This window comes from Ranitomeya variabilis, chromosome 3, assembly GCF_051348905.1.
Source record: "Ranitomeya variabilis isolate aRanVar5 chromosome 3, aRanVar5.hap1, whole genome shotgun sequence".
Lineage (NCBI taxonomy): Eukaryota > Metazoa > Chordata > Amphibia > Anura > Dendrobatidae > Ranitomeya > Ranitomeya variabilis.
Window position 1 is genome coordinate 417,870,944 of NC_135234.1, and position 23,067 is coordinate 417,894,010.

Sequence of the window (23,067 nt, forward strand, 5' to 3'; positions counted from 1 at the left end):
AGACCCTGATTACAGCTATGTGTCACTCACTGAGCTGCTTGCTATCATTTTGATAACATTCCTGTTTCTCTGCTGCAGATTTAGTAGTTCCCTGAATGCTGAGCTCTGTATAACCCCGCCTACACCACTGATTGGCAGCTTTCTGCCTAGGCACAGGGTACACAGCTGCCAATCAGTTGTGGGGGTGCAGTGGGGTTATGCAGAGGAGGACTGTGAAGTTTGGAGGACTACTTGGCAGCAGGTTTTCTAGTCTTGTAGTGATAGTCTAATGCTGACAAAAAGTGATATTATGAAAAATACAGCAAGCGGCCTAGTAAGTGACATCACTGGAACTGGGGTCTCTCTTTCTACATTATGCTGCTCTCAGATTAGAAGGAAAAAAAAACCTGGTGACTGATTTAAGTATTTTGTGTATTTAGGAATGGAGTAAGGAGGTGTTTTATGGCTTTCTACAGATTTATTCTTTGTCTTGTTGCTCATTCTCCTGAATATATTACACAATTTTTTCCAGCTATATGCTAATCTTTTTCCTTCCATAGCAGTGCACTTTGACATATGTTTTCTATACAAGGAATTTATTTTTGCACTGAATATAGTGGGGGATTGTACTGGCTGTGTTTTTAGAAAATATTTAAAGGTTTCAGTTCATGATGATTGAACATGAGGTGTTATTCGACCATGCTCCTGTGCTAAGTGTCTTTGTCTCGAAAAATAAGTTCAAGGGTGTTAGTCTAAAATTCTTCCTAAAAATTTGTCCCCATTGTTGTCTTCAGTCTGCAAAGAAAAGTGCAGCGTTCCTCTTGAAGCTCATAAATTAATGTTGTTGTATTGTGTATATTTGTCATCTTTATTTTGCAGCTTCGATCGTGCAGTAAAAGTGAACTCATCTCAAAGAGTCCAGAAATTCTAATGATGTTCCAGCAAGTTCACAGAAAGCCCATGGCTTCATTTGTCACTACCCCAGTACCACCAGATTTCACAAGGTACCAAAGAAAAAGTGCTTTACTTACTTTTTTTATGCTAGTAACCTGTTTTGGCATATTCCATAATGCCTATAGTTGTATGGGGCGACTTCTTCTGCAGTCCCACAGGTTAGGAGAAACAGGGGCTTCAGAACCTGTACTGGTGATTACTGGGTTCCCCTGGCATCCAACATAACAGGGGTTTTCTATTTTCAGAAAAACCCTGAGTTACTCACTCTCCCCAGGTCCTGGGCAGAATTCCCGCCATGTCCCAGTTTCCCAGTGTCTGTTAGGGTATGTGCCCACTATCCGGAGTTGCTGCAGGATTGATGCTGCGTACTTATGCAGCGTCAAACTCCCAGCAGCCAGATGTTACAGTATAGTGGATGGGGTTTCTAGAAATCCCATGTCCATTATGTATCCACAGATGCGCACGGATCACCCGTGGAGACTGACATGCGACGCATCTCTCCAGACTGCAGAATGTTGATTTCTCTTGCGGAGACCCCACCAATAGAACGTAATGACCGCAGTGAATCCGCATGTTTCAGTGAACACATGCGGATTCACCTGCTTTTAATAGACGGCCGCGCTTTGGACGCAGCGAACTGGGGCCGTGGCTAATTAAAAAACTTTAAGCCGTTGAAGGCTTGTACAACAGGGGACCACAAGCTTGTGTGTTACCCTGAAAGTGTCCTTATGGAACATGCCAAATGAAGATCTGTTTTCTGGCTCTAATATATGGGTCTCGTCTACTTGTATCTTAATGGCTTTGCCTTATTGATCTAATCCTCGTGGTGAGGCGTAGCTGTAGGGGGACGTAGAGCAAGCAGTTGCACACAGGGAATAATTCATGGGGGTAAGTGGATGGGGAGGGAAAGTCTTGAGACCTCTCTAAGGCTACTTTCACACTTGCAACGGTACGGGGCCGTCGCAATGCGTTGGCCCGACGTACCAACGCACGTTGTGAAAATTTTGCACAACGTGGGCAGCGGATGCAGTTTTTCAACTCATCCGCTGCCCAGTCTATGTCCCGGGGAGGAGGGGGCGGAGATCCGGCCGCTCACGCACGGTCAGAAATGGCGGACGCGACGTACAAAAAAAGTTGAACGTTTTTTCATGACGACGGTCCGCCAAAACACAACGGATCCGGTGCACGACGGACGCGACGTGTGGCCATCCGTCGCGATCCGTCGGCAATACAAGTCTATGGGCAAAAAACTCATCCTGCGAGCACATTTGCAGGATCTGTTTTTTGTCCAAAACGACGGATTGTGACGGATGCCACATGACCCAAGTGTGAAAAAGTACCCTTATACAGAATAAAATGCTTTGATTGTAATTGGCACATGGTAGGTTGGAGCCAAGTTGGGATTCATGAACTTTGTTACACGTCTGTCTATTTTCTATATAGCTATGAAGAATTAGGATTTCACTATGCTGATATTTTAACTCCAAATACTTGGCTCAGTTGCATAAATGTATTATCTGCCATCTTTTGCTCACCTGCCTCTACACTTGTATTTTTTTCTGCAGCGAACTCGTTCCTTCCTATGATTCAACCACATTTGTGCTGGAAAACTTCAGGTATACTCTACTTCACTGATTCATGACATTAGTGTGTGTGCATAATAAATCTATCTATCTATCTATCTATCTATCTATCTATCTATCTATCTATCTATCTATAGAAATGATAACCTTTTTACATTCCAAGGAAACGTCAGTGATGCTTTCAAGCAGAACCTGACGTCTGGTGTCATGACCTGTACTTTTATTTTTCCTTTTCCATGCTGTCTTATGTGTAGTGCGTGGGACATATACAAAGATTTACATATGAACTAATATAACTGTGAAGAATGTGTAGCAGTTTTTAGATTGTGTGACTACAAATGATATCTAAAGTGTTAGAGAAATTTCTGTAAATGAGAACGCACTAATACTTCTACCCTCTCCATGTAATTGGCCTTATTGACTTATGTGCCAGGTTGGACATTCAGCTCTTGTGTGAGATGTGACGATACAATGACATCCAAATGTGATATTTTGGAAATGCAGATGCCAGTGTAATCTTACATCGTAGAAAGAATCCTGCTCGTCTTTGCAGCACACAGCATTTTCCAACCCTATAGCTTTATCGTGAAAGCATATCTATCACGGTTATTGCTTTCTGAACACATGGCACGCTAAAGGGCAGATTCTCATTTAAAATATTGGTTGGAAGCCATCATCTGTCATGGCAAAAATGAACTTTTATTATTTCCGATGCATGTCTATCCACCACCACTGTAAAATCAGATTTCAAAATCGGTCTGTAAAATTCAATTGCAATTTTCTCTCCATACAGAAACCCGTGTGAAAAATGGTTGTTATTTCCATGTCATACTTTATAATTTCACAGATGTATTTTGTTACTGGTAACAGGATCTTCCCCCACCGTTACTTGGTACTATGTAATCTGCTTGCTCTAATACATGCAGGTGCTTCTCACAAAATTAGAATATTCTCAAAAGGTTAATTTTAGTTCAGTTCAATACAAAAAATGAAACTCGTATATTATATAGAGTAATTACAAACCGGGTGATCTATGTCCTGTGTTTTTCTGTTAATGATTATGGCTTGCAGCCAATGAAAACCCAAAAGTAATTATCTCAGTAAATTAGAATTAACAAAAAACACCTGCAAATGCATCGTAAGCGTTTAAAAAAGGTCCCTTAGTCTGTTTCAGTAGGCTCCACAATCATGGAAAAGACTACTGACTTGAGAGATGTCCAGAAGGCAGTCACTGACACACTCCACAAGGGGGGTAAGCCACAAAAGGTCATTACTAAAGAAGCTGGCTATTCAGTGCTGAATCCAAGCATATTAATGGTAAGTTTAGTGGAAGGAAAAAGTGTGTAAGAAAAAGGTGCACAAGCAACCGGTATAACCGCAGCCTTGAAAGGATTGTTAAGAAAAGGCCATTCAAAAATTTGGGGGAGATTCGCAAGGAGTGGACTGTCTGCTGGAGTCATTGCTTCAAGAGCCACCACACCCAGACATATCCAGGATGTGGGCTACAATTGTCGCATTCCTTGTGTCAAGCCACTCATGACCAATAGACAACGCCAGAAGTCTTACCAAGATGTTGTTTTCAGATCAAAGTAAATTTTGCATTTCATTTGGAAATCGAGGTCCCAGAGTCTGTAGGAAGAGTGGAGGGGCACACAATTCAAGCTGCTTGAGGTCTAGTGTGAAGTTTCCACAATCAGTGATGGTTTGGGAGCCATGTCATCTGCTGGTGTACAGTTGTGGCCAAAAGTATTGACACCCCTGCAGTTCTGTCAGATAATACTCAGCTTCTTCCTGAAAATGATTGCAAACACAAATTCTTTGGTATTATCTTCATTTAATTTGTCTTAAATGAAAAAACACAAAAGAGAATGAAGCAAAAAGCAAAACATTGATCATTTCACACAAAACTCCAAAAATGGGCCAGACAAAAGTATTGGCACCCTCAGCCTAATACTTGGTTGCACAAACTTTAGCCAAAATAACTGCGACCAACCGCTTCCATTAACAATGCTCTGCTGGAATTTTAGACCATTCTTCTTTGGCAAACTGCTCCAGGTCCCTGATATTTGAAGTGTGCCTTCTCCAAACTGCCATTTTTAGATCTCTCCACAGGTGTTCTATGGGATTCAGGTCTGGACTCATTGCTGGCCACCTTAGAAGTCTCCAGTGCTTTCTCTCAAACCATTTTCTAGTGCTTTTTGAAGTGTGTTTTGGGTCATTGTCCTGCTGGAAGACCCATGACCTCTGAGGGAGACCCAGCTTTCTCACACTGGGCCCTACATTATGCTGCAAAATTTGTTGGTAGTCTTCAGACTTCATAATTCCCTGCACACGGTCAAGCAGTCCAGTACCAGAGGCAGCAAAGCAACCCCAAAACATCAGGGAACTTCCGCCATGTTTGACTCTAGGGACCGTGTTCTTTTCTTTGAATGCCTCTTTTTTTCTCCTGTAAACTCTATGTTGATGCCTTTGCCCAAAAAGCTCAACTTTTGTCTCATCTGACCAGAGAACATTCTTCCAAAGCGTTTTAGGCTTTTTCAGGTAAGTTTTGGCAAACTCCAGCCTGGCTTTTTTATGTCTCGGGGTAAAAAGTGGGGTCTTCCTGAGTCTCCTACCATACAGTCCCTTTTCATTCAGACGCCGACGGATAGTACTGGTTGACAATGTTGTACCCTCGGACTGCAGGGCAGCTTGAACTTGTTTGGATATTAGTCGAGGTTCTTTATCCAACATCCGCACAATCTTGCGTTGAAATCTCTTGTCAATTTTTCTTTTCCGTCCACATCTAGGGAGGTTAGCCACAGTGCCATGGGCTTTAAACTTCTTGATGACACTGTGCACGGTAGACACAGGAACATTCAGGTCTTTGGAGCTGGACTTGTAGCCTTGAGATTGCTCATGCTTCCTCACAATTTGGTTTCTCAAGTCCTCAGACAGTTCTTTGGTCTTCTTTCTTTTCTCCATGCTCAATGTGGTACACACAAGGACACAGGACAGAGGTTGAGTCAACTTTAATCCATGTCAACTGGCTGCAAGTGTGATTTAGTTATTGCCAACACCTGTTAGGTGCCACAGGTAAGTTACAGGTGCTGTTAATTACACAAATTAGAGAAGCATCACATGATTTTTCGAACAGTGCCAATGCTTTTGTCCACCCCCTTTTTTATGTTTGGTGTGGAATTATATCCAATTTGGCTTTAGGACAATTCTTTTTGTGTTTTTTCATTTAAGACAAATTGAATGAAGATAATAATACCAAAGAATGTGTTTGCAATCATTTTCAGGAAGAAACTGAGTATTATCTGACAGAATTGCAGGGGTGTCAATACTTTTGGCCACAACTGTAGGTCCACTGTGTTTTATCAAGAAAAGTCAGTGCAGCCATCTACCAGGAAATGTTTAGAGCACTTCATGCTTCCCTCTGCCGACAAGCTTTTCAGAGATGGAGATTCCATTCTCCAGCAGGACTTGGCACCTGTCCACACTGCCAAAAGTACCAATACCTGGTTTAAAAACAACAGTATCACTGAGCTTGATTGGCCAGCAAACTTGTCTGACCTTAACCTCATAGAGAATCTATGGGGTATTGTGAAGAGGAAGATGAGACACCAGACCCAACAATGCAGATGAGCTGAAGGCTGCTATCAAAGCAACCTGGGCTTCCATAACACCTCAGCAGTGCCACACGCTGATCGCCTCCATGCCATGCCACATTGATGCAGTAATTGAATTTTCTGAATATACATTTCAGTAGGCCAACATTTCGGATTTTAAAATCATTTTTCAAGCTGGTGTTATAAAGTATTCTAATTTTCTGAAGTAATGACTTTTGGGTTTTCATTGGCTGTAAGCCATATTCATCAACATTAACAGAAATAAACACGTGAAATAGATAATTCTTTTTGTACTGAATCGATATAAGATGGGTTTCACGTTTTGTATTGAAGAACTGAAATTAACTTTGAGGATATTCTTATTTTGTGAGAAGCACATGTATGTTTATCTTGTTGTGAATTACTTTTTTTGATGGTAAGTCAGTGTTTGAGGTCAGGTTCTTCAAAATAAAATGGGGGAGGTTTTAGTTCTCCTTAAAGACACCAGCTGATTATGGCATTTTACAGGCAATGCTAAATGGCAGGATAAGTGAATTTTTTGTTCTTTTGGTTTTTTTTTTGTTCTCCAAGATGGATATCTTTCTAGGACCACTTAGAAGTGATAGTTACACCATAAGTCAATGTCCGACCCTTTAATGTGTGTGGCTGGCTGAGTGCGACACTCTTGAGGCTATGGAAGTGAAGCACTGAATTTCCTTATCACCTTGGCGGATACGTACTGCATGTATGGAACAGACTCTAGGTGCTGAGTCAGCTCTTTAAAACAAGCGTGCTGGATGTGTTGTATAGCCAGCACCTGAGAGTAACTGATGCGTTCAGAATGAACTCTGATCGCTAACACTAGGTTTCCTCCTTTGTGACGCTTTGCCAGGCCTTTACTACAGCTGACTTCAGTTGCTGCTTCTTTGTGGGCCTTTCTGCCTTAAGTTTTGTCTTTGGCATGTGAAATGCATACTCGATGGGGTTGAGATCTGGTGATTGACTCAGCTATTGCAGAAAATGTCTCTTCTTTGCCTTAAACTCCTGGGTTGCTTTCACAGTATGTTTTGGGTCATTGTCCATCTGTACTATGAAGCGCTGTCCAATCAGCCATGGTGCATTTGGTTGAATCTGAGCAGAAAGTATAGCCCTGTACACTTCAGAATTCATCCGGCTGCTTTTGTCTTCAGTCACATCATCAATAAACCCTGTGCCATTAGAAGCCATGCATGCTCAGGCCATCACACAGCCACCACCATGTTTTAAAGAGGATGTGGTGTGCTTTGGATCATAAGCCGTTCCAGGCCTTCTCCATACTTTCCCATCATTTTGGTACTGGTTGATCTTATTTTCATCTGTCCAAAGAAAACTTTTCCAGAACTGAACTGGTTTCTTTAGATGTTTGTCGGCAAAGTCTAATTTGGCCTTTCTATTTTAAAGGCTGATTTAATAGTTTGGACCATGTGTCGAACGCTCTGTATTTGCTCTCGTGAAGTATCTTTATGGTAGTCTTAGACACTGAAATACCTACTTCCTAGCGAGTGTTTTTCACTTTGGTAGATGTGCTTTTTTGTTGTTTTTTTGCAGAATATGTTGGTTTGGCCTCTCTTTAACATTTCTATTATCTATCTGATGGTTGTCTTAATTTTCTTTTCAGCTTTATGATGGTCTGTTTCTCTGCCATAGTACCGGGTTCAGCCCTTTTACCTGCTTAATTGATGATTACGGTAATTAATGAGGGAATAGCACATGCAGCCCATTAAAGAGCTTTTGGTCCCTTTTATAAAGAGGTAGCTACTAGTGATGAGCGAGTGTACTCGTTGCTCGGGTTTTCCCAAGCACGATCGGGTGACCTCCGAGTATTTTATGACTGCTCGGAGATTTTAGTTTTTATCGCGGCAGCTGAATGATTTACAGCTACTAGCCAGCATAAGTACATGTGGGGGTTGCCTGGTTGTTAGAGAATCCCCACATGTAATCAAGCTGGCTAGTAGCTGTAAATCATTCCGCTGCGGCGATGAAAACTAAATCTCCGAGCAGTCAAATATTCGGAGTTCACTCGAGCAACGAGAACACTTGCTCATCACCAGTAGCTACTTATTAAAGAGCTGTAATCCCTAAACCCTTACTCCAATTAGGATGTGAATACCCTCAAATTATATCTGACAGTCTGCACCTTAACTCTTTGTTGATTTTATAACTATCTTGAATATGTTTTGTTAAATAGATAAAATTCCCCAACTTGTCACTGTCCAAATATTTCTGGATGCAAATATATGTATAAAAAAACACTTTATAAGTAAATGAATGTCCTCTAAAACTGCAACTTTTCAACAAGAAACAAGCCCTCATGTGTCGACTGTAAAATAAGAAAAGCTAAGGCTCTTGGAATAAAAAGGAAAAAATGAAAGTGCAAAAAAACGGAAAATTGCTAGGCCCTTAAGTGGTTAAAGAGACAAGTTTCAAGGGCATCACATTGAAAGCCTAAGATTTTGAATGTTCATTTATCGCTCCTCTTCAGCTTCTTACGCAGTTCCATGTTATGTGCTGTCTTTAGAACCCCGGACTTAACAGAAAGAACCCTCCTAGTAGGAATTCTGCACTCCTCAGCACTTAAGTGGGGGACTTTGAACTGGCGAGCCTTCATAAGGTTTAGACCCAATTTGTGATTCCTACAAGTTTTAATTGGCATGAAAATGTCAGAAATGCTGAAAAGACTAGTATACTGTTAATGGGAAGTGTAGAACCCTGAGAGAAGTGGGCTATCTAGAAACCGCTCCAGTAGGGGCTTTTCACCCAGTTTCATGTTAGGAAATATGTCTACTACTTCCACATTGCCTCTGTAGTTAACAGTGGTTAGCCATCAAGCGAAGCTTGATTAATGGGAGTGGAACTTCTATGGCAGCATGCTGAAGGCAAAGGGACTCAACCACAATAGGACCAACCTCACTGTTGGACCATTCCGTCTGGTTCACCAATAAAGGGACTTCGCAACATCCCCTGGGCTTCCGGATGGTGGGAGGGTGGTGGCCAGTGATTCATACTAAGCCTGTAAATTGATAACTGGGGATCGGAGGCACAAACCTCCCATAAAATGCATGTTCTGTTCTGTTCTGTTCTTTAAGCATGGATCTCTGAGTGGCACCCGGACCTATTCACCCTATGAGGGAAAATAGAACCTGACAGCATGATTTTGCAATATGAAGTAAAGCCATGGCTGTAATGTCACTGAAATACAGATTACATTGATACCTTTGGTGAAAAAATCCTTTTTGTTGTTGTTCTTTAGTCACCATTTGAAGGTTAACCTGCATCCTCTGGCTGAAATCTCAGCAGTGACCTGGAGGCAGGCAGAGGGGCTGAAGAATCACTGACAGGGAGGAGAAAACCCCCAGTGTACAGTCTGGCCCCTGTGCACCGAAATCTAATTAGTAGAAAATTTCAACTGGTGATAAAACAAGAACAGCAAAGTGTTTTTCTTCACACCAAAGCTGTCAATTTAATCTTTATTACAGCCATATTTTTGCTTTAAACTACAAAATCGTGCTGATGTCTTCTCTGTTCGCTGGGAAAAAATATTTAAAATTTTAAATGTTAATTAATAGATCTTTGAATACTGGATCAGCTGTGATCCCCTGCTGTAATATACAATATGTATTCTCTCTCTTCCTTCCTCCCATGCCCAGGAGATCAGACCATGTCCTTGGACGGTCAGACACAGCCATTACACAGTACACAGCAGGGGCACGTTTATACAGTTGTGGCCAAAAGTATTGACACCCCTGCAATTCGGTCAGATAATACTCAGTTTCTTCCTGAAAATGATTGCAAACCCAAATTCTTTGTTATTATTATCTTCATTTGTCTTAAATGAAATAACACAAAAAGAATTGTCCTAAAGCCAAATTGGATATAATTCCACACCAAACATAAAAAAGGGGGTGGACAAAAGTATTGGCACTGTTCGAAAAATCATGTGATGCTTCTCTAATTTGTGTAATTAACAGCACCTGTAACTTACCTGTGGCACCTAACAGGTGTTGGCAATAACTAAATCACACTTGCAGCCAGTTGACATGGATTAAAGTTGACTCAGCCTCTGTCCTGTGTACTTGTGTGTACCACATTAAGCATGGAGAAAAGAAAGAAGACCAAAGAACTGTCTGAGGACTTGAGAAACCAAATTGTGAGGAAGCATGAGCAATCTCAAGGCTACAAGTCCATCTCCAAAGACCTGAATGTTCCTGTGTCTACCGTGCGCAGTGTCATTATGAAGTTTAAAGCCCATGGCACTGTGGCTAACCTCCCTAGATGTGGACGGAAAAGAAAAATTGACAAGAGATTTCAACGCAAGATTGTGCGGATGTTGGATAAAGAACCTCGACTAATATCCAAACAAGTTCAAGCTGCCCTGCAGTCCGAGGGTACAACAGTGTCAACCAGTACTATCCGTCGGCGTCTGAATGAAAAGGGACTGTATGGTAGGAGACTCAGGAAGACCCCACTTTTTACCCCGAGACATAAAAAAGCCAGGCTGGAGTTTGCCAAAACTTACCTGAAAAAGCCTAAAACGTTTTGGAAGAATGTTCTCTGGTCATATGAGACAAAAGTAGAGCTTTTTAGGCAAAGGCATCAACATAGAGTTTACAGGATAAAAAAAGAGGCATTCAAAGAAAAGAACACGGTCCCTAGAGTCAAACATGGCGGAAGTTCCCTGATGTTTTGGGGTTGCTTTGCTGTCTCTGGCACTGGACTGCTTGACCGTGTGCATGGCATTATGAAGTCTGAAGACTACCAACAAATTTTGCAGCATAATGTAGGGCCCAGTGTGAGAAAGCTGGGTCTCCCTCAGAGGTCATGGGTCTTCCAGCAGGACAATGACCCAAAACACACTTCAAAAAGCACTAGAAAATGGTTTGAGAGAAAGCACTGGAGACTTCTAAGGTGGCCAGCAATGAGTCATTGATGGTTACCGGAAGCGGTTGGTCGCAGTTATTTTGGCTAAAGGTTGTGCAACCAAGTATTAGGCTGCGGGTGCCAATACTTTTGTCTGGCCCATTTTTGGAGTTTTGTGTGAAATGATCAATGTTTTGCTTTTTGCTTCATTCTCTTTTGTGTTTTTTCATTTAAGACAAATTAAATGAAGATAATAATACCAAAGAATTTGTGTTTGCAATCCTTTTCAGGAAGAAACTGAGTATTATCTGACAGAATTGCAGGGGTGTCAATACTTTTGGCCACAACTGTAAGATTATCTCAGCACAGGAAAAAAATTTTTTGTTATAAACTCATCCAATTGTGAAACTTCTTTTTATTCCAAGATCTATTAATTGAAATTTACTTTGTTTTTTTTTTAAAAAACAACTTCAACTCCTGATGGTGGGGCTCTTAAAAGTTTGTATAGTGAGCTTGAGATTTAACCCCTTAGAGACCACTTTTTACTGACCTCACAAATCAGGCAATAGCATCCGCTGATGGGTGAAAATGCAGCAGTGGTCAGTTGTACACGATAGCTGACACCTTGCTGCATCAGCTTCAATTGGTGTTGTCACCAACCAAAGTTATTTACCTTTTTAGATGCTGCTGTCAATAGTGACTACAGGCACATCTAGATGGTTAAGAGTGTGGGGGCTTCCTCTTTAACCCCTTCGGCATACTGAGATCATGATTGTGTGGTCCTGATGTCTGCCATGGCAATTCATGGCCAAATAACGACTTTAGAGTCTACTATACATGGCCTGTTCAGAAGTTACTTTTAGGTGGTAAAAATCAAATTTTTCCTTCCTGTCATGCCACTTTATAGTAATTCCTCAAAAGCACCCGAAGGTGCTTATAATAAATTACCAGACAGCAGTTTTGAATACTTGAGGGGTGCTGTTTTAAAAAGGTTTTAATTTTTGGGGATTTTACAACATGTAGGTACCCCGAAGTCACTTTGAAACTTAATAGGTCCCAAAAAAAAGCCATGTTTTCTAAATTTCCTTGGAAAAAATGAAATTGCTGCTACAATTTTAAACCTTCTGACATCCTAAAAAAAATAAAAGGATATTTTAACCCCTTAACGACCGCCGATACGCCTTTTAACGGCGACTGTTAAGGGTACTTAAACCACAGCGCCGTTAATTAACGGCGCTGTGGAAAAAGTGTATAGCGCCCCCCCAGAGTCGGATTTTCTCTGGGGTCTCCGTTGCCAGAGGTAGCCGAGACCCCAGAGAACATGATTCGGGTTGTTTTTTACCGACCCCCGAGTTGCGATCGCCGGTAATTAACAGTTTACCTGCAGTCGCAAAAAAAAAGAAAGCGATTTGCCATTTAATTTCTCTGTCCTCCGATGTGATCGCATATCAGAGGACAGAGAAATGGGGTCCCTGATCGCCCCCTGATACTCACCCGTCTCCCGTGGTGCTCTGCGTGGTTCCCCATGGGCGCCGCCATCTTCTTCCGGCAAAAAAATGGCGGGCGCATGCGCAGTTTTTTACCGACCCCTGTTTTGTGATCGCCGGTAATTAACCGTTTACCGGCGACCGCAAAAAAAAAAAAAAATGCAGTGTCATTCTCTGTCCTTTTGATGTGATCGCATATCAGAGGACAGAGAAATAGGGGATGCTGTCATACTTACCGGTGTCCCTGGGTCCTCCTTCCTCTCCTGGCCGCCGTCTTCTTGCTTTGGTAAGAAAATGGTGTGCGCAGTGCGCCCGCTGTGTTCTGCCGGCAGAGGAAGATTTTTCCTCTTGTTTTATTTTGATCAGTGAGAGATCCTATCACAGTGATCAAAAAAAAAAATACCCCCCCTCCCCTTATCACCCCCTTAGTTAGGAAAATATAATAAAATTTAAAAAATGTATGTATTTCTATTTTCCAGTTAGGGCTAGGGTTAGTGTTAGGGTTGGGGCTAAAGATAGGGTTAGGCTTGGGGCTAAAGTTAGGGTTGGAGCTAAAGTTAGGGTTAGAGTTGGGATTAGGGTTTGGATTAGGGTTAGGGTTGGCATTAGGGTTACGTTTGGGATTAGGGTTAGGGATGTATTGGGATTAGGGTTAGGTGTGAGGTTAGGGTTGGGATTAGTTGTGTGTTGGGCTTAGGGTTTTGATTAGGGTTATGGTTAGGGTTGGGATTAGGGTTAGGGGTGTTTTGGGGTTAGGGTTGTGATTTGGGTTATGGTTAGGGTTTTGATTAGGATTATGGATCGGGTTGGGATTAGGGTTATGGGTGTGTTGGGGTTAGGGTTGGAGTTAGAATTTGGCGGGTTTCAACTGTTTAGGTACATCAGGGGGTCTCCAAACGATACAGCCAATTTTGCGCTCAAAAAGTCAAATGGTGCTCCCTCCCGTCTGAGCTCTGCCGTGCGCCCAAACAGTGGTTTACCCCCACATATGGGGCATCAGCGTACTAAGTACTAGTTGGACAACAATTTTTGGGGTCCAGTTTGTTCTGTTACCTTTGCGACAATAAAAAAATAATTGGGAGCTAAAAAAATCATTTTTGTGAAAAAAAAATAATAATAATAATTCACGGCTCTGTGTCAAACTTCTGTGAAGCACTTGGGGGTTCAAAATGCTCACCACATATCTAGTTCTTGGGGGGTCTCTTGTGGGAGGTTTCGACTGTTTAGGTACATCAGGAGCTCTGCAATGCAACATGACGCCCGCAGACCATTCCATCAAAGTCTGCATTTTAAAACGTCACTACTTCCCTTCCGAGCCCCGATGTGTGCCCAAACAGTGGTCCCCCAAACAGTTGTACTCATGACAAACTGGACAACAAATTTTGGGGACCAATTTCTCATGTTACCCTTGAAAAAATAAAAAATTGCGAGCTAAAAAAATCATTTCTGAGGAAGAAAAAAAGGATTTTTGATTTTCACGGCTCTATGTTATAAATTTCTGTGAAGCACTTGGGGGTTCAAAGTGCTCACCACACATCTAGATATGTTCCTTAATGGGTCTAGTTTCCAAAAATGGGGTCACTTGTGGGGGGTTTCCACTGTTTAGGCACATCAGGGGCTCTGCAAACGCGAAATGGCGTCCGATCTTAATTCCAGCCAATTCTGCATTGAAAAAGTCAAACGGAACTCCTTCTCTTCCAAGCTCTGCCGTGCGCCCAAACAGTGGTTTACCTCCACTTATTGGGTATCGGCGTACTCAGGACACATTGCACAACAACTTTCGTGGTCTAATTTCTCCTGTTACCCTTGTGAAAATAAAAATTTGGGGGTGAAAAGATAATTTTTGTAGAAGAAATGCGATTTTTTTAAAATTTTATTTTCACAGCTTTATGTTATAAACTTCTGTGAAGCACCTGGGGGTTCAAAGTGCTCACCACACATCTAGATAAGTTCCTCAAGGGGTCTAGTTTCCAAAATGGTGTCACCTGTGGGGGGTTTCCACTGTTTAGGCACATCAGGGGCTCTCCAAACGCAACATGGCGTCCGATCTCAATTCCAGCCAATTCTGCATTGAAAATGTCAAACGGCGCTCCTTCTCTTCCAAGCTCTGCTGTGCTCCCAAACAGTGGTTTACCCCCACATATGGGGTATCGGTGTATTCAGGAGAAATTGCAGAACACATTTTGTGGTTCATTTTCCCTTTTTACACTTGTGAAAATAAAAAATAAAATAGTTCTGAAGTAAAATGTTTGCAAGAAAAAGTTAAATGTTCATTTTTTTCCTTCCACGTTTCAGTTCCTATGAAGTACTTAAAGGGTTCATAAACTTCTTGAATGTGGTTTTGAGCACCTTGAGGGGTGCAGTTTTTAGAATGATGTCACTTTTTGGTATTTTCAGCCATATAGACCCCTCAGAGTGACTTTAAATGTGAGATGGTCCCTAAAAAAAATGGTTTTATAAATTTTGTTGTAAAAATGAGAAATCGCTGGTCAAATTTTAACCCTTATAACTTCCTAAGAAAAAAAGTGTTTCCAAAATTGTGCTGATGTAAAGTAGACATGTTGGAAATGTTATTTATTAACTATTTTGTGTGACATATCTCTCTGATTTAAGGGCATAAATATTCAAAATTTGAAAATTGCAACATTTTAAAATTTTTCGCCATATTTCCGTTTTTTTCATAAATAATCGCAAGTAATATCGAAGAAATGTTACCACTAACATGAAGTACAATATGTCACGAACAAACATTTTCCGAATCAGTGGGATCCGTTAAAGCGTTCCAGAGTTATAACCTCATAAGGTGACAGAGGTCAGAATTGTAAAAATTGGATCGGTCATTAACCCCTTTCTGACCTCGGACGTCCGAGGTCAGACCCCCTGCTTTGATGCAGGGCTCGGGCGGTGAGCCCGCATCAAAGCCGGGACATGTCAGCTGTTTTGAACAGCTGACATGTGCCCGCAATAGCGGCGGGTGAAATCGCGTTTCACCCGTCGCTATTAACTAGTTAAATGCCGCTGTCAAACGCAGACAGCGGCATTTAACTGGAGCTTCCGGCCGGCCGGAAATGAGCGCATCACCGACCCCCGTCACATGATCGGGGGTCAGCGATGCTTCTGAATAGTAACCATAGAGGTCCTTGAGACCTCTATGGTTACTGATCGCTGGTAGCTGTGAGCGCCACCCTGTGGTCGGCGCTCGTAGCACACCTGTATTTCTGCTGCATAGCATTGCGTTGTGCCAGCTTCTAGCCTCCTATGGAGGCTATTGAAGCATGGCAAAAGTAAAAAAAGAAAAAAAAAATGTGAAAAAAATGAAAAAATATAAAAGTTTAAATCACCCCCCTTTCGCCCCATTCAAAATCAATTAAAAAAAAAATCAAACCTACACATATTTGGTATCGCCGCTTTCAGAATCGCCCAATCTATCAATAAAAAAAAGCATTAAGCTGATCGCTAGACGGCATAGCGACAAAAAAATTCGAAACGCCAGAATTACGTTTTTTTTGGTCGCCGCGACATTATATTAAAATGCAATAACGGGTGATCAAAAGAACGTATCTGCACTGAAATGGTATCATTAAAAACGCCAGCTCGGCACGCAAAAAATAAGCCCTCACCCGACCCCAGATCATGAAAAATGGAGACGCTACGAGTAGCGGAAAATGGCGCAATTTTTTTTTTTTTTTTAGCAAAGTTTGGAATTTTTTTTCACCCCTTAGATAAAAAATAACCTAGTCATGTTAGGTGTCTATGAACCAGTAATGACCTGGAGAATCATAACGGCAGGTCAGTTTTAGCATTTATTGATCCTAGCAAAAAAGCCAAACCAAAAACAAATGTGGGACTGCACTTTTTTTGCAATTTCACCGCACTTGGAATTTTTTTCCCATTTTCTAGTACCCGACATGGTAAAACCAATGATGTAGTTCAAAAGTACAACTCGTCCTGCAAAAAATAAGCCCTCACATGTCCAAATTGACGAAAAAATTAAAAAGTTATGGCTCTGGGAAGGAGGGGAGCGAAAAACGAACATGGAAAACCGGAAAATCCCAAGGTCATGAAGGGGTTAAGTACCAAATTGGCTCTGTCACTAAGGGGTTTAAAAATGATGCTGATGTAAAGCTGATATGAAGTAAATGTTATTTACTTACTACTTATTGTGGTATGACTGTCTGGATGAATCAGTCAAAGTTTGAAAATTGCAAATTTTTAGAATTTTTTTTTGTAAATTTTCTAATATATATATAAAATATATATATATTATTTTTTTTAAAAAGAAGCACAAGGGCAAGAAGTAGGCTCCCATAGTGAAAACTCTAATTTCAACTTCGCTTAAATTAACTCATTAACTGACATACTTTCAGTGGTATTATCTCAACTAAGAGGCAAAAAAATAAAAATAAATAACACATTTTATTCTGCTCTGTAGCCACTAGTACACTGGATGTCTAGTTCTACATGAAAAAATGGTGAAAGGTCCTCTTTAAGAAAACGCAATTACTGACAATTTGCTCAGGTCACTCAGTTTCTGAGACAAGTCGTTCCATCTGGTCGTCAGTTTAGACGTGTTTTTTTGTTTGTTTTTTTTACATAACTTTTCTTTTTTTTTTTTTTTTTTCCCTGTAGGATGGAAAGGGCCGCAATGACTTGTCAAAGCTAAGATTTTCAATGCTGCATCACATTAGTAATTTGTTTCCCATAGCAACTAGAAACACCAATTCAGACAGAAAGCTTTTGCAAAAATCTGGGATCTGAACTTGCCTGGTAGAGTTTGTAAAGTATGTGCATTAGGTTAATTGACCATTCATTTCTAAAGAATCTGAATAGGAGGCAGAAATGTACTTTAATAAAGCTTTTAAGAACAAGCTGTTCATCAAATGGAGGATTTTTTAAAATGACTTCTATATCGCATGCTAACATACATTTTCTGTTTTCTCTCCAGCACTCTACGCCAACGTGCCGACCCGGTGTACAGTCCTCCGTTACAGGTGTCTGGCCTCTGTTGGAGACTAAAGGTTTATCCGGTAGGCTGCCACCTGTAAATCATTTACCGTAATTCTATTTTGGAGAACCACCTACCCCAATTAACTGATTGCTTTTCAAGGCCACGTGACATTAATAATTGTAGCTCTTCTGCCCCCATTCGGAGAAATGACTGCATGCACTCTGCCGCTATTCTTTCTGAAGCATCCATTGTATACACAAATCCAGGCAGCACAACTCCTATGGAGTATAGGTAGAGCCAGGGGGCATGTTCCACTAAAGCGGACCACTCGCTCACAAAGAGATGGAGCAGCACTCCATTATTAGCAGGTTTACCTCAAAACTTTTCTATTTTTTCCAGTTCTCGAAAAGACACCCCACATTTCTGAATATACTTTGAGCGCAACGTTTCAGGTCACCACCCTTCGTCAGGCTGAGTATAAACTCAAACACATAGTACAATGTAAGAAAGTAGAACAAGCAACAAATAATGTGCTATACAAACAGAATTAAAATCAGAAGACGATGGTTAAATCTTTGAAAATCAAATTTGCAAGCTTTGATTTTTTTTTCTGTTTTTTTTCTTCAATTCACCGCAAAGGTCAAGTGCTGTTCAGCCTAGAATTGCTCTGAAAAAAATGTAACACACGGAGATCTCATAGGACTGGATTGAACCTCTTTTGAACTCTTTGGCTGTGTGCATGCAGTGTGTTATTTATGCGTTTTCGCGGCATTTTTGTTCCGGATGGAAATGGGCCAAAAACGCTATGGAGTCCTTATGCAAGCTAATTCAATGACAATCCTGAAGTTTTGTGCACATGATCAGTAAAATTCCTTAAGTATTTGCAGTGCGTTTTTTTTTCTGCACCATGTCAAATCTTTGTGCGTTTCTGCAGCGTTTTTCACCCATTGACTTCGATTGAGTCAGTCAAATCTGCAGCAAAAACGCAGCTATAAAAATGTTTGCGGATTTGCTGAGTTTTTGTTTTACCTTGGCTTCCTATGGTGTTTCCCACACTGTCATCTGTGTGACAGCGTGGGAAACACCGACTCGGTGGTTCTTATTGGTGGTAATGCTAAGACAGTCAGAGCGCTGCGGGATCCTGCCGTCAGATGTCAGCGTGACCCCTCCAGCTGTGACTGTCACCCGCAGGTCAGCAGTCGTGGGCTGATGAGATTACTGCTCCCATTCGGCTTTGTCTGGTGTTACTGCAGGAGCCGCTGATGGGAGAAGAAGTAGGCTCATCTGCCAGTGCTCACGGTGTAAAAAAACAAACAAACAACCATTATACTCTCCTAACACCAAATCCCTGACGCCCTCGTCTCTTAGAAATAATGTAAACTAATAAACCAACATATACTCACCTGTGACTGCTCTCAAAGTGATCAGGATCATCGTGGGACATTATGGATTATCTTCTCTGCGGACAGGTGAGGAATATTGTAGTTTATTATTTTACTTTTGTTGCAGGAGATGTTGGCTTCAGTGGATTAGGCGTTCAGTGAGTATGGTTTGATTTAGATTCATTAAAGAGTTTGTGTCATTATTTGTAATAAAGAACTTTATTCTGTGTTTTTTTTTTTTTTTTTTTTATATACAATATCACTATGGTGTTACTAATCGATGTGTCTTAGACGCCTCTCCATTACTAACCTGTGGGCTTGATGTCACCCGAGAATACAAGAGTGGCATCAACCCCACAAATATGATCCCCATTTGCCACCGCTACGGGGCAAGTGGGAAGAGCTAGGCTAAGCGCCAGATTTGGTGCATCTTATAACCTTTAACACAAACAATGCCATAGCTTTTTAATATTGGCAAACTACACAAAAACTATTTCTTTTAGGCCCTGATTCATCAATCAAAGTGTTTTGCGCTAGAAAACTTGTGTAAAAAAATGAGTTACACCAACATTTTTCGGCTTTTGGCGGTTTCACAAAATGTGCAGAGCTGGGGATTGCGCATGGCTTCACCCACCCATCAAAGTCATCAATGGCAGTGTTTTTTTTTTTTTTTTAACTATTATTATTTCAAAAATTTTAGTCCAGTTCCTGACTAGAGTAACATTTCTGGCAAGGCGTCGTCGTGCCTCTTAATGAATTTTCCACATCCTACTCATACAAAGCACAAGTCCTAATGAATTTGGTTCTTAGTGCTATGTGGTCAAGTACTCCATTCATGAACGTCTGCAGGAGGACAAAATTCAACTGCCTAGACCTGTGGTCTGTGCCAAACCTAATTGACCATGCATTTCATAAACTCTGAATACAGGATCCTATGACTGCCATCGTTTTTTTGACAATGACAGTGTGTCCTGTCCTCTATTAATGATCCTAGGGTATCATGCTGTCCAGACCATGGGAAACAAAATCACAGTTCTATTTCTTGCGTGAATACCCTCTTGATCCATGTGACTTAGTGTCAACAAATGACATTGCTGATTGAAGTACCTGTATTGCAAAATTGTGATGTTGTAGCTAAAGCACTGGCAATGGATTCTTCATCTATCTATATAATTGTCTAAGGGGTACTTCCGTCTGTCTGTCTGTAACGGAAATCCCGTGTCGCTGATTGGTCATGCTTATTCTATGACCCTACCACTCTGGCATCACTTCCTCGGCACCCCAAATTGGTTCCCAAACATCAGTAGCATTAAAAAGAACTCTGCTCACAGTTGCCTTTGTGTGGAAATTGGCCTGAGCTCCTTGCCCTCAGATTGTATCCCACATCAAGATTTGTTTGGCTCAGGGTGCTACAACCGCCATAGCTAGCAACACTGCTGGGCGTTTCAAATCTCTCTTCCAACCTTATGTCATCTGAGTACAAACATCGATCTCTTCAAATAAATCAACTGTAAGAATTTTTGGTGAAGATTTTTTTTTTTAGCCCTCAGGATGGCCATGGTTAGGGAATTAGGTGGCTGACCAGAAATGGTTCCTCTACATACAATTTTGTTTTATGGTGCAGGAGATGGACTAATAAGCAGAACACTGACTCAAGCTGATGGTGTTGCTGTCAGAGGTATCGTCATCTTGTCGTGACTGAGATGAGTGTAGTGACATACAGTATATTCTATTACGCCTTCTGCTCTCCCCCCCCCCCCCCCCACTGATATGCTTGCCAATGGTAAAAGGCAAGTGTGACTTGCGTTTAGTACTTGCTGATGGGACAGCTGGTGCCAGCAGTGTAAATTGTGCTACTATTAGTGACTACCACATTTTTGAGAGGGTTCTGTCCTTTTTTTTTTTTTTTTTTTTCTGTCACACAACCACATCCATTGCCAGTGCTACTTTTTCATTTACCTTGCATTTTGGACTTGAGTATAACCTTTGCCGAAAGTCTGTGGGGCTTTTCATATGTCAGTGTTTGTTTTTTGTTTTTCTTTTTTTTTGCAAATCAAATAACCATAAAACACATACATCACTCCATAATTTTTCTATCTGGTATTATAGATGAAAATTACTTCCACAGGTCTATGGGTCTGTGAAAATCACGTATGGCACGCAGTTGGCATCAGTTTGCAGTGTACTGTGATTAACATTGTAAAGGATAGGAGAACATTTGATATAAGTGAAAATCACTGATGAAACACTGATTGTAAAAACTGTCACATTGAGCAAACACTTTCAACGGTACCGTTTTTCTTGGGTGGCGAGGTACGTGAAACTCAGACATCCATAGACGGTGAGGTGCCTATCACAGGAGGGGGCATGTTGGGACTTGTATACACATGCTGCTGTGCCCCAGCAATGATAAGCTCCTGGGCGAAAACAATCATTGCAATCAAACCAAGCCACAGAGCTTGATAAGAGAGGCATCGCTGAAATCTGTGTTTTAAGTGCCATTATGTTGCCTTCAGTCTCATGGGCCCGTCTCCGCCCGGTCCAGGGGTCACCGATGTCAGCATTCCCTTTTAACTAAATGTATATACGCGGACACACATTCAATTAAAATGTATTGCGGCTCAGAGACCAGCTTTCTGCAGTGCAATAACAGTACCAACCACCTGCCAATCAGAGGCTGGCGACTGATGTCGGCATCTGTCACTGCCGCGCATGGCGTCCCTGCTGTGCGCCGCCCCGGTTGCAGAGCGAGGTAAGGTGAAAAGAATTTTTTAAGTGTGTATAAAGAGCGACAGAATGTGGGACAAGGTTACTGGTATACAAGAATGGGACCATTATTACAGGATGGGTCCTATTACAGGTTGAAGGACATTTTTACTAAATTGAGGACATATTTACATGATGAAGAACATTATTTCACGACGGGGAAGCTTACTACAGGATGAAAAATATTAATACAGGATTGAGGACATTATTACAGGATGGGGGCCAGAATTGCTATAAAGGGCTAATTGTAAAACAATAATACTATATAGGGCTGATTGAGGGACAGAAAAAAAGGAAAATGCTTTTTTTTTTTTTAAATATTCAAAATAAAGTATAAAAAAATAACAGGAAAATATTTCGCCACTAAAAATGTTGTCTTATGTAAAAACCTGAAGTAAAAATGACATGTGCCATAACCCATATGATATACACCATTAAATAGAATAGCAAACATGCCAAAATTATTAAAAATAAATGATAAAAAGTAAATTCAAAGTGATGTAGAAAATTATGGAATCACTGAAAACGTAATCTTCTCTCAGAACGCGGCCCTTCATATTCAGATTTTTTTATATGTGGCCCATTTACCCGCCACAGTTTGAGACCCCTGCTCAACAGTGTGCTGTCTTCACTTTACATAGGAAAAACCTGCTGACAGATTCCCTTTAATCAGTGGCCCCCAACATTTGTTACTTTGAGAGTCACATTCAGCACTCAGAAATATTCATGAGCCACATTCACCAATACTTGTCAGATGGTTGCCTCCACCATTACCTTGTCTGATAAGTGTCTGTACACTCCCAATTTCCGATCCAGCAGAAGAAGGTAGGGCTAGGCAACCGATTTTAAAGGAGTTGTTCAGTTTTGGTGGCTATTTTTATCTTGAGTGCATGTGAATTTTTTTGCAATTAGGTGTAATTAAAAATGTTGCATTGTTTGCCATCTATAGGCAACATCAGAGTAAAATGTGCAAGAGAACAGGGCCATTTAAAAGGCAAACTGTATAAAATTGTTAATGAAACTCAGTTGCAAAAATGATTTTCTTTTCACCCATGACAGCACACCAAGGACCTGGAAACTTACTGAAATAAAAGGGCAGTACCCCGCATCAGTTGGTCTCCTGTCCTTGATGGGGGGGACCCGATGCTGGAAGCAAGGCGGTGGAAGAAGCACTTACCCAAGCCTGTCCTGACGTCTGAAAAACTGGTGTGAGCCCGGAAAGCTGGCTTCATGTGCTGGAAGCGCTGTCCACTGGGGGCTCATGCGTGTAGGCGGCAGTGACTAATGCCCCACATGTCTCCTGGCCAGTGAAAACATCTCTTACCCTGCTGATGTCGCTGAAGCAGGGCACACTTGGAGTGGGTGCTCCCATTGACATCTGGGAGGGGGCTTGGTGGGAAGATGGCAGTGGTGGCATGCTCCACTGACTTGACAAAAGCAAGGTGTGCTGGGAAATGGCGTCACATAGAGGGGCATGTG

At 41.4% G+C, this 23,067-nt stretch overlaps 1 protein-coding gene across 5 annotated transcripts in view; it reads left to right on the forward strand.

The window, feature by feature from the left end:
* Nucleotides 1-23,067, forward strand: part of TRIM37 (tripartite motif containing 37) — a 146,066-nt gene that overhangs the window by 52,675 nt on the left and 70,324 nt on the right. For all 5 annotated transcript variants that reach the window (XM_077296335.1, XM_077296336.1, XM_077296338.1 and 2 more), the window contains exons 9-11: nt 859-983; nt 2,499-2,549; nt 17,438-17,519. In XM_077296335.1, coding sequence (XP_077152450.1) covers nt 859-983; nt 2,499-2,549; nt 17,438-17,519 — 258 coding nt within the window. The remainder of the gene's footprint in view (nt 1-858; nt 984-2,498; nt 2,550-17,437; nt 17,520-23,067) is intronic.